We start from the raw sequence: 13,873 nt of genomic DNA, 5'->3' as shown, positions 1-13,873 counted from the left end.
TCTTCCTCCCCCTCTGTCTCTGTCTCTCTGTGTGCAGCGGAGCGAGCGAGGGTGGGCCTAGCACCTTTGCCCGGCATCAAAGGCACCGACTACATTAATGCCTCTTACATCATGGTCAGCACTTCTTCTTCTTCTGTCAATCCTTGCTCTTTCTGGTCTCTCGCTGATGTTTTGATTCAGAGGAAGGTTAAGCCCAGACCCCCAGAGACCAAAGATTCGCGACGAGACAAACCCGTTTTAGAACGTCACAGGGAAAAGTTGCAGCGGTCTGAACCGGCCCGTCTCAGCTAAGACACACCTGCCTAAATCAAGCACGTCGTGACAATGGCCAGTACGTTTCTCTCTGCAATGTCCTACCGTTTATGTGCACATTGCATCTTGCGTAGCGTTAACTTCTGAGGACACGCATCAGAAGTAAAATGATCCATAATCCATTTTACTTTAGATTTTTTGGGCGAAATGGCAGAGTTTCAGACGGAGCCTCAATGACCGCCCGAAATTACGGTAATGTTATATGGTCAAGTGAGCTAGAGAGTGACTGAAGAGAGGGAGTGCCCAGCGGCGTTAGAACAAAGCAGTGAATCAGAGAAATAAAACTGTAGCAAGCATCTCACTATCACTAACGTTATCCACATTCATATTTAGACGAAACAAATCCAGCTACAAAAATCCTAAAAGTCGGAAGTTAGAACAGAAGAGCAAAGAGTCGTTGTTATGGAGATGATACACCGTCTCGTCGCATTTGTGTGAACTGGCAGGTCTTAGAACGCTGCAGACCGGCTCGTCTCGTCTCAAATCTCAGGTTATTTAGTCAGTAAACACTCAGTCGGTATCACCGGCTGTGTCTTTTAAATATACATTTTTGTTTTAGTGATGCCTAAATCCCAAAATGCTCTCGCAGCTCATGTTGATATTGGCTCAACACAGCTCCTAGTTAAAGGTGCTAGGATTGTGAAGATCCAGGACTTAGCCAAAAAATTTGAACATCAACAACTTCTCGGTCCCTACCCCCTTTCCGCTAAAGCCCAAAATGGGCTCCTAAGCCCCTCCCCCCACAAGGTAGAATGAATGCATGTGCATGAGCAGTGATTGACACGCAGTTAGACATCGCCCCCGGCCCTGATTGGTGCATCTGAACAGGGAGCTGTGGATTTTTGCAAATCACACTACAGACTGTAGACGGTTCCAGAGGAGCCAGATTTTTTTTTAATTACATGCTTCATGTAGTTCTACTGGAACATAGGGTCAGTTTCAGCAAATATGACAGAAAGTTCGTTTTAGAATTCTTACCTACTGCATCTCTAAATTTCAGAACATCAAGTGTGAGATATGTGGAGATTTTGGGTTGCTGTATAAAAATCAGGGACTGCTCCTTTAACTTTCATAAAGTCAGGGGAAAAGATGGATTTAGAAAAGCAACAGAGGCTGAGATATGCTGACTTTTAGTCCACTGAGAACCATTAAGGTATTGCACATATTGAGATACAGATATGAGAATCACACCAATCAAGTCTTGGTTTCTAGTAACCATGGAGACTTCTACTTCATCACCCAGTGTGTAATACAGGCTTTCCATTAACACTTTGAAGTCTAAAGCTCAGCCGAGATAGCCCTGATGATTCCATGATGACATTTCCTCAGAGTTGGAAAAAAAAAGCGCCTCCAGAACCACAAAATACATGACTCAGCAGGCTGAGTAGTGCTCTCCGTGACTGGTAAACTGACCTTGATGTGCCACCCCGTGCCCCCCTTCTAGCCCCGCCCCCTGGGTCAGCTAACAGCAGTTCAGTATTTTCCTTTCAACAGCAGGTTACATACAAAATGAGATTTCCCCTCAAAGCTCAGTTTAGTCCTTTAAAATGAAGCCAAATCCCAACAGTGTAGATGACTCTCTGATGATGAGCTGGTGATGTACTCAGTAATGTTAACGCTAAAATTTTGAATCCAAATGAATGTGCTGTACCTCTTCCACTGACCGGTTGTGTTTTTTATGTATTTTCTTTGTGTTTTTTTACAGGGTTACTACCGGAGTAATGAGTTCATTATTACTCAGCATCCCCTGCCTCACACCACAAGAGACTTCTGGAGAATGATCTGGGACCACAATGCACAAATTATTGTTATGCTGCCTGCCAGCCATGGACTGGTAGGAAACACACACACACACACACACACACACACACATACACTATGGGCAGTTATTAGTGCCATCTACCACTTTAACAAGCATGTGCAAACCTGCAATTTCTGCCCTCTAAGCCGGTGTTTAAAGTATTATGAATCACAGAGATAATCGAGATATACTTGCTTTAGTCTATATCCACGACGATCCACTTCCGGGATTGCTCCGTTGCTGACAAAAAGTGACGCCAAGAGTCCCGACCAAGCGCGTTTAGATATGACACGTCAATAACAAACGGCAAAGGACCCTGACCATGCGTCATCAGCCTGGGACAAAGATTCTGCAGGAATGGTAGAAGATCCAACTAGTCCAGATTCAGTGACTCATGGGCAGTGGTGGAATGTAACTGAGTACATTTACTCAAGTAATGTACTTAAATACAAATGTTGAGGTACTTTTACTTTACTTAAGTCTTTTTCTTTACATGCCACTTTCTACTTCTACTCCGCTACATTTCAGAGAGCAATATTGTACTTTGTACATTCATCTGACAGCTTTAGTTTGTAGTTACTTTACACATTTTTACACATAAAACACATAGTAGTTTATAAAATCTGATGTTTTATTCTAAATGAAACTAGCCAACAATATAACGGCCTACAAGTCCAGCTGATATTATTAGACCATTAAACTCACAACTGTTTGGATCCTTTCCACTTTCTAAAATGGGAGGGTTTTTCTGCATTGAGTACTTTTACTTTTAATACTTTAACTACATTTTCCTGATGATGATGACGATACTTACTTACTTAGTACTTTTACTGAAGTAAAGGATCTGAATACTTCTTCCACTACTGCTCTTGGGTTTGATGCACCAGAGGTGGGAAGCAGCAGGAGGCCGCTTCACAAAACTGGGACTGCAAGACAACTGTGAATAATGTTCACACAAAGTGGACATTTCAGTCCAAATGTTGCGTTGAGTGAACCTTTTCCCCCACTAGAATATACTGTGTATTTTACACAAGATATGCTACAGTGACAGTGTATCCTGGGACACGTTACGTGAAGTGAGTGAATGGACACAGTAGTGAAACGCTCTCTGCGCTCTCTTGTGCAGGCAGAGGATGAGTTTGTGTACTGGCCCAGTCGGGAGGAGGCCATGAACTGTGAGGCGTTCACTGTCACCCTCATCAGTAAAGACCGACTCTGCCTGTCCAATGAGGAGCAGATCAGCATCCACGACTTCATCCTGGAAGCAACGCAGGTAACTCAGAGAGAGAGAGAGAGATTGTGTGTGTGTGTGTGTGTGTGTGTGTGTGTGTGTGTGTGTGTGTGTGTGTGTGTGTGTGTGTGTGTGTGTGTGTTGTGTGCGTGCATGCGTGTGTGTGTGTGTAAGAGAGAGAGGGAGACACACAACACGATTTTAAATTAATATACTGTTGTATACAGTTTTTTATTGACCCTAAATAAATAAATTATCGCACACACACACGCAGATATTTTTTTCTATAAAATATTCTTGTTTTCTTTAATTTGTTTTTATTTTTAAATGTATACTGTATATTTTAGTTTACTCAGTGCATTGTATGTATGTATGTATTTTGTCATTTTATTATTTTTGAATTTTATTATCGTTAATGCTTTGGCAATATTGTTTTTCTGACATTAATGCCAATAAAGCATTTAGAATTTGAGAGAGAGAGAGAGAGAGAGAGAGAGAGAGAGAGAGAGAGAGTATTGTCTTCTTCTGCCACAATATGAGGCAAAATAAGTAGAGAATTGTATATATTATCATTTTTATTATTCAAATCTTTTTCTTTTTATATTATTGTTTCAATGTACCCTTTGAGGGACATGCACAGACTTTGTTTAAGATCTGCAATGATATCATAATTATCCTGTTCACTTTATGAACTATTATATCAGATGTATTTACTCCTTGTTGTTGTTTATATGTATGTTTGTTCTTATGCTTTGGCAACACAGATGTATTTTTTTTGTCATGCCAATAAAGCAAATTGAAATTGAAAAATTTAAAATTAAAATGGAGAGAGAGAGAGAGAGAGAGAAAGAGAGATTTATTTAGTTCATAGTTACACATTTGTAATAGTGCTTTAAATATCTGTATATATTTAGAATATCTTACATCGTTACATTCTCCTATGTCTTTACATTGTTATAAGAATGTCATTTTTTTATATTGCTTAATAACTTGGTTTCATATCTGCTCCATAACCCCCCCACCTCTCTCTCTCTCTCTCTATTCTACTGTCCACCAGGATGACTATGTTTTAGAGGTTCGGCACTTTCAGTGCCCCAAGTGGCCGAAGCCCGACGCCCCCATCAGCAGCACCTTCGAGCTCATCAACGTCATCAAAGAGGAGGCGGCCAACCGCGATGGACCAACCATCATCCACGATGAGTCAGTCACACATTTGATTTAATCTTATGACTCGTATGAAGTAGGTACAGCAAATGATGACGTGTCAAATTAGAAAAGCTACGTGAAAACAAAGTTACAGTAGATAACACTGTATGTCATTGGGTCCGTCATCCCCAATATTAATTGGTTCCATAGTGTCGACTCCCAGGTGAATACATGTTTTTGTGAACACAGAATGGTGTGAACAACAAGCGTAATGGCCCAAACAGGCATATAGAGACACTGGCAGCCTGACTATCCTGCCAGTACAGAACAATGTGGAAAGAGACATATTGGTTAACTTCTACACAACAAGTGACAGCACCTCCAACCCCCTCACTCCCCCAACAGGTACCCCAGGAAAACTGCCAATTAAACGTAATGAAAGTGTCTTTAGTATTGACAGACAGTGTTCTTGAACGACACGGATCCAGCAGCTTCGGCTCATGTTTATTCATTAGAATAATGAAGACTGCTTGTCGCATCCTCGAGAAGAAAAGTGACTAATTGAGCACTTCATCTGGTTGCCATGGCGCAGCCGGCTTGCACCAGCGCAGAGACTGTCAGTTGGCGGCTGGTCCTAATTGTATGCGCGCTCATTATCCAGCCAGGCGTGGTTGTTAGCAGCGGTTGGTGCTGCGCCCCTGACAGGGCTGCTAATGGAGGAGGAGAGCCGTTACATTTAGACGGCGAGCCGGCGTTCCCCAGGGAGGCTGACGCCGGGCTGCGCTGTATTCATTTGCTATGAATCAGGGGTCTTCAACAGGAGGGCCCGGGACCCCTAGGGGGTGGGTGGGGATGATGGAAGAAATCTTAACATGAATCCAACATATTATTAGCAAATATAAATCCCCTCTGATGATAGGCTTACTGGCCTATAGGTAAGGCAGTCACTAAGATAGCCATCCTCAGATACAGTTCATCTTGTTGTCAGTAGCGAGAAAAACGAAAACAATCGGTGTTGCCTACACCGTGTTATCCTCCTGCTAGCGTTAGCACCCAGGAGGCTGAAACCGGGCAAGTTTTAAACATGCTTTTAGCCTCTTAACATGTTCGAAATGTCATTACAAGTGCCTATACCCATGGCCCTAATCCTCTTCCGTATAAAGGCACCACATGCTGATGATGGTGATGATGTAAAAAAACAGTCAGCTGACATCAAATGTAGCTATGTATTATGCCTCAGACAATGATTTACGTTTAGAAATGGGCCCAAAACAGCAGCTTTAGTTTTTTGTAATTTGTCAGCTTTATAGCTGGGACACACTTAGCCGATTATCGGCCGTTAGACAGTCTGGCGAGGTCAGTGACGCAAATCTGTTCGGTGTGTCCCTGGGGGGGCTGTCGGCGTTCATTTTGGCCGACCTGACATGTTCGGTCGGCGGCAGGGCCGTCGGGACTCACCCGGAAATGGGGAGCAGAATGAGGTGACTACAGTCTCTCAAAATCTGACAAAAATCTTTTAAACTGACCAGCTGTCGGTTTTCATTTCATGGGCAACAATACAGATTAGCGCCACCTGCTGTTATAGAGATGTATTACGTCTCGTCTCGTCTTTTTTGTGTGTTCTGTGGCACTCTTTGGACCTCGGGGACGCGACTGATCATCTCGACTGGCTTTTCTGCCGAGGGTCGGCCGTCTGGTGGGTGTGTCAGCACCTTTACAAAGTTGAGAGATTTCATTTTGATTACTGCTTCAGCTGTCAAAACAGCAAAATCAACGATATGTTGAGGAACCAGCGGAGAAACATACTATAAGAGCTTTTCTGGTATTATTGTGGAGATGCATGCTAACCCCAGACCCTGGCTGTGTGTGTGTGTGTCTGTGTGTGTTTCAGGTTGGGAACAGTGTCCGCCGGCATGCTATGTGCCCTCACCACCCTGTCTGAGCAGCTGGAGAGCGAGGGGGCCGCCGATGTCTACCAAGTGGCCAAGATGATCAACCTCATGAGGCCCGGAGTCTTCACAGACATTGTGAGTCCAACATCTGCAACTACAACTGCAAATACAGCTGCAAGCCGCGATTCCGGCTTCAAACCTTTTTTATGGTCAACAGACTGAAGCAAGTATTTGTAATGATCCAACAAATAAAGCTGCAAGCAGCAATGAGTGGGTTTCAGCCCTCACAAAGCTGAAGCTGACCTTTTTTTTACTTCATCTTTATCCCCAAAGAGGGGATATTCATGTGCAGTGATAGATAAAATGTAGGTTGCACACCAAACCAAAAAGACAGAAAACTGTTTTTCCCACTGTAATTATGTGACACTCAGAGCAGAATTTGGCAGATTTGCCGACTTTGAGATTCAGAAATTCCCCCAGAAGCAGAGAGCTTTCATATTCAGGCTGTGAAACAGGTTGCTGTGAGTCGGCTGTGTGGTAGCTTAATTGCTTTTAAAAATGTAATCATAGTTTTTCGTGCTTTGCTAAATTCTATGATGGATAAGGAACTTTTTTCCTGACCTTTGTCGGCCAAACTGTAAGTGAGAAAGCTATATGAAACATGCAGTAATACGGTCAAATATATTTGTCTAAACATGTCTGGCCCTTATTGTGATTCTCATTTCCAGTGTGGCCCTTTAGTAAAATTGAGTTCAACACCGCTGAACTACAGGATATGGCTCGGCTGTCATACAGTAGGGATCGACCAATACTGTTTTTTCGAGGCTGATACCGATGTCAATTAATAGTAGTTGTAGTACAGTGAAAAACACAGTCAAAGAGAGTCAGATAGTATTGTGGGCGGGACATTAAGTCAGACTCATTGGTGAGTGAAACCGAAGCAGAGGAACACATGAACCCTAACCCTAACATGTTAGGGATAGGGTTCATGTGTCATGACTGTGTCATGACAGTGTCATGTGTTCATGACACTCTTATGTAGATACCTTCAAGTAAAGTGTTACCAAATTAACTTTATCGGTTATCAGGCAAATAAAACGCAGATAAAGATAATCTGCCAAAAAAACGATCAATAATTGGTCCATCTCTATCATACGTATATTATATAGTTCTGACCTGTTCCCCTCTCTCTCTCTCTCTCTCTCTGTCTTCACTGATGGGCTCCCAGGACCAGTACCAGTACCTATACACATCTCTGCTCAGCCTCGTTAGCTCCAAGGACAAAGGCTCATTCGTTCTGGCCGGGGACAGTAATGGGACCATGGCGTCCATGTCCGACCAGTCTGACCAGGCAGAGAGCATGGAGTCCCTGGTGTGAGAGAGGCCCTTCAGGGGGCCCCCCGGAGCTTAGCAGATCAGAGGGCGTCTGGTGGCTCTCGGAGCGCCAGAAAGGAGCCACTTACATTTGTAAAACGTCAAGGAACCCTTGTGGACGAGACTTTTTGAGGCCTTTTTGCCAGACTCTTGGTTAAAACGAATAACCTGATTACTTTTTTACACTGATAAAAAGTTTTTGATATTTATTTTTTTCGCCATTTTATGTCTTAATGTTCTCCTACTGAAGGGTTTGCACCTGCGTTTTTGAGTTTGACGACGGCGTCGGTCGGTAGGCAACGAGAAACACTTTTCTGTCTTTTCTTGTTTGCACTATACAACGGCAGTGTTACTGCCTATACTAAAGCTGACTCACTTGGCTTTTCTTCGCTCGAGCTCTGATTTTTGGTGTCTTTTTTTTTCGACATTCCATGGCTTTGGCCCCTTATTGAATCAACTGCTTCTGTGAAGGACATTGTTCTGCCTGCCAGCTACCAGTTGATTTAAAGACAGTCAGTGGACGGAGGAAGGCACCGACTCTCTGCCTCAGTAACAAAATTGCTGTTTGACTTCAGCTCAGCGTGACCTCCTCCGCCCCTGCTCACCTATCCTACTCATATTACCACTCATTTATCACAAGAACCGAGATCTTGGAACCTATTGCCACAGACAAGTAGCGCTTGTTTTTAGTGAGTAGTTTCCTCTTTACCGTTCAGTAGGGTTGGGCATCGTTCTGATGTGAACAATTCTGATTCCAATTGCGATTCTTCCTTCCGATTCCGGTTCTTATCAATTCCGATTCTTTGAGGGTGGAGTTGAAATGGGCCACATCCTTATTTCCAAGATAAGAGGAACATCTTATTTTGATTCAGTGGTGATTTACAGTTTTCCCTGGCTTTTTCCAACGTAAAATAAAGCCACACTAGAGCGCCGCTTACCGTGCTCCATGGCTGCAACGCAACAAGCGCCTAGAAGTACGGAGGTCGCTACAGAAACCCAAACTTGCGTGTGTTAGATTTGGAACCGACGATTGGATTCGAAACCCAAATTTTCCAAACGATTCCAAACAACACCAATAAAAAACGATTCCATTGGAATCGCGATTTATTTTTATTTTTTAAACGATTCCAAGTTGGAACCGGTTCTCGATGCCCAATCCTATACCGTTAAATTTTTTGTTTGTTTTTTTGCCTTTTTTTCTTGTCACACTCCCTCTTTATTAGCGAGTCACACCCATGTTAGAATACCTAAGGTGACTGCTACTGTGAAGTTTTATTATTATTTCTTTGTACAATTCATATTATGCTTTTTAATATATGGAAATACTGTATGTATACATATATAAATATATCCTTATCATAATAACTTTGTGATTTTTGTACACGTCCTTTGTGGCCGGTTGATTTCCAGCGCGGCCGATAGTTGAGCGCTCCGGTACTCGCAGCTGATTCACAGCCATCTATCTGGAAGCGGACTCCCTCGGCCCTCTGCGTTCTTGTATGCTGCTACGTCACCTCAACTCACACACAAATACACACATGAAAAACACCACCGGTAGTGATTTTACATTTCAAACATTTGAAAAACTAAAAAAAACAGGTGATGCAACGATACGACATTGCCATTCTTTTTGAAAATCATGTTTTTAAAGGGTTTGTTTTTTGTCATAAAATTCATTCTGACAGACAAGCACGGATAAAGAACACAGAGGCCTGTACCTGTGTGTGTGAGTGTGTGTGTGTGTGTATGCGTGCGTGTGTGTGCGTGTGTGTGTTTGTGTGTGTGTGTTTGTGTGTGTGTGTGTGTGTCATTACAGGGTTGAATCAGTATGATCTGCATTGGGACAGCAGACTCAAAAACAACAAGCTCTATGCAACAAGTTGGTTAGGTTTTAGAAATCTGAAACGGGGTTTAAGACAGTCTTTGGGTTCTCAGTGTTAGTCTAGTCCAGATTTGACTGGTCTCACTGCAGTGGGTTTTGATTTTTCAAATGTTTAAATCTTTTCATTTTATTTCCACTTACGGTTTGTCGTCTGGACAGAGTAAAAACTGTTTCATAACTCTCTTCAGCTTTAAATGGTCTTTAGGTTCATAACATGACATATAGTAGGTTACTTCTTTGATATTTGCACATGGTGCATGAATGGAGAATCTGACAAGAAAATTGTTCCCATTAGATTTTTCTAATTTGCAGATTGGAAGTCTAAAGCCAGTGCTTTGACTACCATAACTGTATTTGTAATGTATTTTCTGATGAATGACAACAAGCTGCTACATGAAGAGCGGGAGTTTGTTAAGAAACGTGCTTTTTCATTCCACTAATGACTTCACTGACATTATGAACTTCTCATATACAATCTACACTGCCTGTACCAACTCCCATGTAGGCCTACAATGTTTACAACATGTAATGCTCAGGTGTGGCTAAATTTCACAAAAGACAGTAGTGATATATTAATTAGTCTAATAGTAATGGCTTACTTTATTTTAACGAAAACCGAGCTGCCTCATCATTTATGTTACATTGTTAAATTGCAGCTAAAACTAGTTAAAGTTAAAGGTGGGTTTTGCTTTTAGCATATTTTGCTTTCTTTCCTCACTTCGATAATATGACAAAAATGTGAAAAGGGATTTGATGATGGAGGGATTTCCTATGAAAAGGCCGAAAAGGCAGAAATATTGTTTAGTCTCAATACTAGCATATTTCCCTGCCCTGCATGTGGCACATTTATTTCTACTCAAGACGTTACCCTTTAAAGAAATGTGTGTTATTTAAAAAGAAAACACTCTTTAGTTTCCTAAAACAACTAGGCACTGTCATTTTTAGCAAACATTGCTCCAGCAGGAGGAAATAGTGAGCTTGCTGGGGACTATCTTTAACTGCAGATTAAAACACATTGAGACATAGCAGATATACACATATTTCATCATCTTTGGATTTGTTGACAATAAAAACATTTTTAGAATATTGACAGACTTATCCTTTAACTTTAAGCTAACTGGTTAGACAATATAGAATACTTTGAAAGCTTTGAAGGCTGGGTGCTGGATCCGAAAAGTGAATAGTCATAAACACCCCTGCTAGGACAGCTAGTCTCGGATAGCCAGACCTTCCTTCACAGCGCTGCGGAGGAGGGTCTGGCAAGTCCACACAGCATTCCGGGATAGGAGAAGATTGTGCTCTGATTTATTGGCATTTCTTTAAACCAATCACAATCGTCTTGGGCGGTGCTAAGTGCCGGACGGAGCCACGGCGCAGCTGCAAAATAGCCTCGGGAAGGAACTAGTTTTGGTGGAATGTGTGTACGTTCAAAAGTTGTTTTAGTCATGCAACAGAAAACTCAGATTGGACAGATAGTCTAGCTAGCTGTCTGGATTTACCCTGCAGAGATCTGAGGAGCAGTTAACCATAGTCCTCAGAAATCCACCGGGGTTTATAACGTCAACAAAAAGGAAGAGGAAGGTAACGGACATCCGGCCAAAATGAAAGACATCAGGCGGAATTTCCAGCGGCACCTGAACAATCCCGGAAGTGGAGCGTCGTGGATATAGACTACCACACAACGGACGTTTCGGGCAGCGCCCTTCCTCAGTGAGGGCGCTGCCCAAAACGTCCATTGTGTTACAATAAATTCTTTAAGATTCCAGATTCCTTTTGTCATTCAGCAAAACACAGAAATGTAAAGCATGAACAAAATTATGGGCCTGGCTCCTTTTAAAAACACATATAGACAGGGTAATAAATAGAGCTCTATGAATATATATATACAAACAGAATAAATAATTTGTCCGTACAACTTTGTGATGTATTGCACTTGTAAATTAATAAATAGTATTCTACATATGCATAGTAATGTTGCAGTGACGTCACTGTGACATACACTCCAAATTGGTCTATAACGTTATCGTGTTTTCGGGTGGTCGTTGAGGCTCCGTCTAAAACTCGGCCATTTCGACCAGCTGTTTGTAACAAAAATAAAATGAGTTATGGATCATTTTATTTCTATAGTTTATAGCTGACTTCTCTATTGGCTGTTGAAACAGGTGATGTCCCTTACGTTCTAAAACCAGCCTCTGTGACTTGAACAGCTGAGTCGCAGCGAAACCATCAGCTGGCTGGATTCGAGCTGAGACGGGCCGGTTCAGACCGCTGAAACTTTACACTGCGACGTTCTTAAACGGTTTTGTCTCGTCGCAAATCTTTAGTCTGAACTGGGCTTTAGGGTTAGTTCCATCAAATTCTACTGCTGTCCTAGTGGCTTTCTTAAAGGTAGACAATACTCATTGACCATGTGGCCTGAAAAACTTTTGCTCTTCTCCTAAAACCAGCCGTAACCACGCAGAAACGTACGCTGTCTTACCTTACACTGGTGTTTTCATCACCAGATTCCACAATGACATTAAACCCAGGGCTTTGACCAGATCTGATTTACCTGCCATATAGTACACACACCTGAGAGGCTAATTTATTTTATGTCACAAGAAAACAAGCGCTCATTTTACACAATCTGTGTCCACTGTGTGTTATGAAAGTGATCGACTAGCAAAAACTGCATTTTGGAGAAAACAGGACAGGTGGAGGTCCACAGGTTCCAGATCCGTGCTCGCTGACAGACGTGTGATCACCCACTCCGACCTCCCAAGGCCTTGTGTACATATAGTTTCCGTTCCACACTCCCTTTATTTCTCCAGAGATGTATTTATTTATTTTTTGTGGTTTTGTGGCCTACGAGCAAAGAGCCGAGTCTGAAATGTTTCCTGCTTCAGCTGCAGTAACCCCTCACATGCACACACGCACACACACACACACACACACACATTATTTCCACACGTATACATTTCTTTGACATCCGGATGTTCTAATTTAGCAGCTGATTTTGATAATATTCTGTACCGTACCAGTGGCGTGAAATGACACTTGTGGTTTTGCAATTTGAATGAAAATGTGAAAGTGTTTTTTTCACACAGCACAAAACAGATAATGTGTCAATGCGAGGGGGGGGGGGAAATGTATTTAGATTTTTTTTTTTTTTTTTTTTACTTTTACCAAAGACTTGAATCCCGTGCAGAAAAAGATGTTAATCAAGCTTTTCTCTCTCTTTTGCCGATTTCTCTCTCTCCTGACTGGATGCCCAACCCCCCTTTCTCCCCCTCCCACTATAGCTGTATTTGTATATGTCCTTATAGTAATTAGCTTCAGTTTTCATTGTAGTATCTGTTTGCTTTAACTTAGGCATTAAAGTCCTTACATGCAGTATTTGTTATACACCATTAGCCGTGTTATCTTCTGTCGAATTAAGGGGCAATACGAGCTAAAATGTCCAACTTTTAGGGAGACATCTACAAAACATATATATTTTTTTTAAAGGTTTTTCTGAAATATACACTTTGCCCAAGGGCCCGGTCACACCAGAAAGTGGCACGTGCCAAATTGGTGAGCAACTGTTGCTGCTGAGCTAACGCTGAACATGCTAGCTACTGTATGAAATAACGTGCTAGTGCTAGTCCAGCCCAGTCTCACGGCAGTTTGTGAAATGGTCATGTAAATTTGATTTGTGTACACAAACACGTTTATCTAATTTTTTTCGTGATGGTCAGCACGTTTTTTTAAACTAATTTATTTCAATGGGAAGCATCTTTCGTGATCACAGCACGATTCTCAATGAGAAGATGACGTAGCATTAAGAGCGACTACGGTAGCGAGTAGTATGAATGGACTTTCACCCAGGAGACCAGGGATCATGTCCCGCGTGTCACGTTTCCTAAACCCAACCCAACTTTCTTCTTTTACTAAACCCAACTGTGCCGTTGTTGTCCTGCGGCCCGTTATTGTTTTCTTAAACCCAACCGTCCCTTTCTTCTTTTCCTACAACCAACCGTGTCGTTGTCCCACGTCCCGTTCTTCTTTTCCTAAACCCAACCCGTCCCGTTCTATACAGCTATGCAATTGTTTGTATTATAAAAAAAAACTTGCTGACCATCAACAAAAAAAACAAGATAAACATGTTCGTGTACACAAATCAAATAGATTAAATTACGTGACCATTTCACGAACTGCCGTGAGACTGTGTTGGCTAGTCAGTCAAAGTAGCTAGCCATAGCCTACTAGTTGGCTTG

General features: G+C 42.1%; 1 protein-coding gene across 2 annotated transcripts in view; it reads left to right on the top strand.

Moving 5' to 3' along the window:
• The window catches only part of ptprga (protein tyrosine phosphatase receptor type Ga), a 538,553-nt gene extending 529,432 nt beyond the window's left edge, over nucleotides 1-9,121 (top strand). For both annotated transcript variants that reach the window (XM_039797848.1, XM_039797847.1), the window contains exons 24-29: nucleotides 38-114; nucleotides 2,018-2,146; nucleotides 3,240-3,386; nucleotides 4,402-4,544; nucleotides 6,382-6,517; nucleotides 7,611-9,121. In XM_039797848.1, the coding sequence (XP_039653782.1) occupies nucleotides 38-114; nucleotides 2,018-2,146; nucleotides 3,240-3,386; nucleotides 4,402-4,544; nucleotides 6,382-6,517; nucleotides 7,611-7,760 (782 nt within the window). In that variant the 3' untranslated portion in view covers nucleotides 7,761-9,121. The remainder of the gene's footprint in view (nucleotides 1-37; nucleotides 115-2,017; nucleotides 2,147-3,239; nucleotides 3,387-4,401; nucleotides 4,545-6,381; nucleotides 6,518-7,610) is intronic.
• The last annotated feature ends 4,752 nt before the right edge of the window (nucleotides 9,122-13,873 follow it).

This window comes from Perca fluviatilis, chromosome 4 (assembly GCF_010015445.1).
Source record: "Perca fluviatilis chromosome 4, GENO_Pfluv_1.0, whole genome shotgun sequence".
Classification (NCBI taxonomy): domain Eukaryota; kingdom Metazoa; phylum Chordata; class Actinopteri; order Perciformes; family Percidae; genus Perca; species Perca fluviatilis.
The sequence above is the reverse complement of the archived record's forward strand: the minus strand, read 5'-3'. Positions and strand labels throughout refer to the sequence as shown.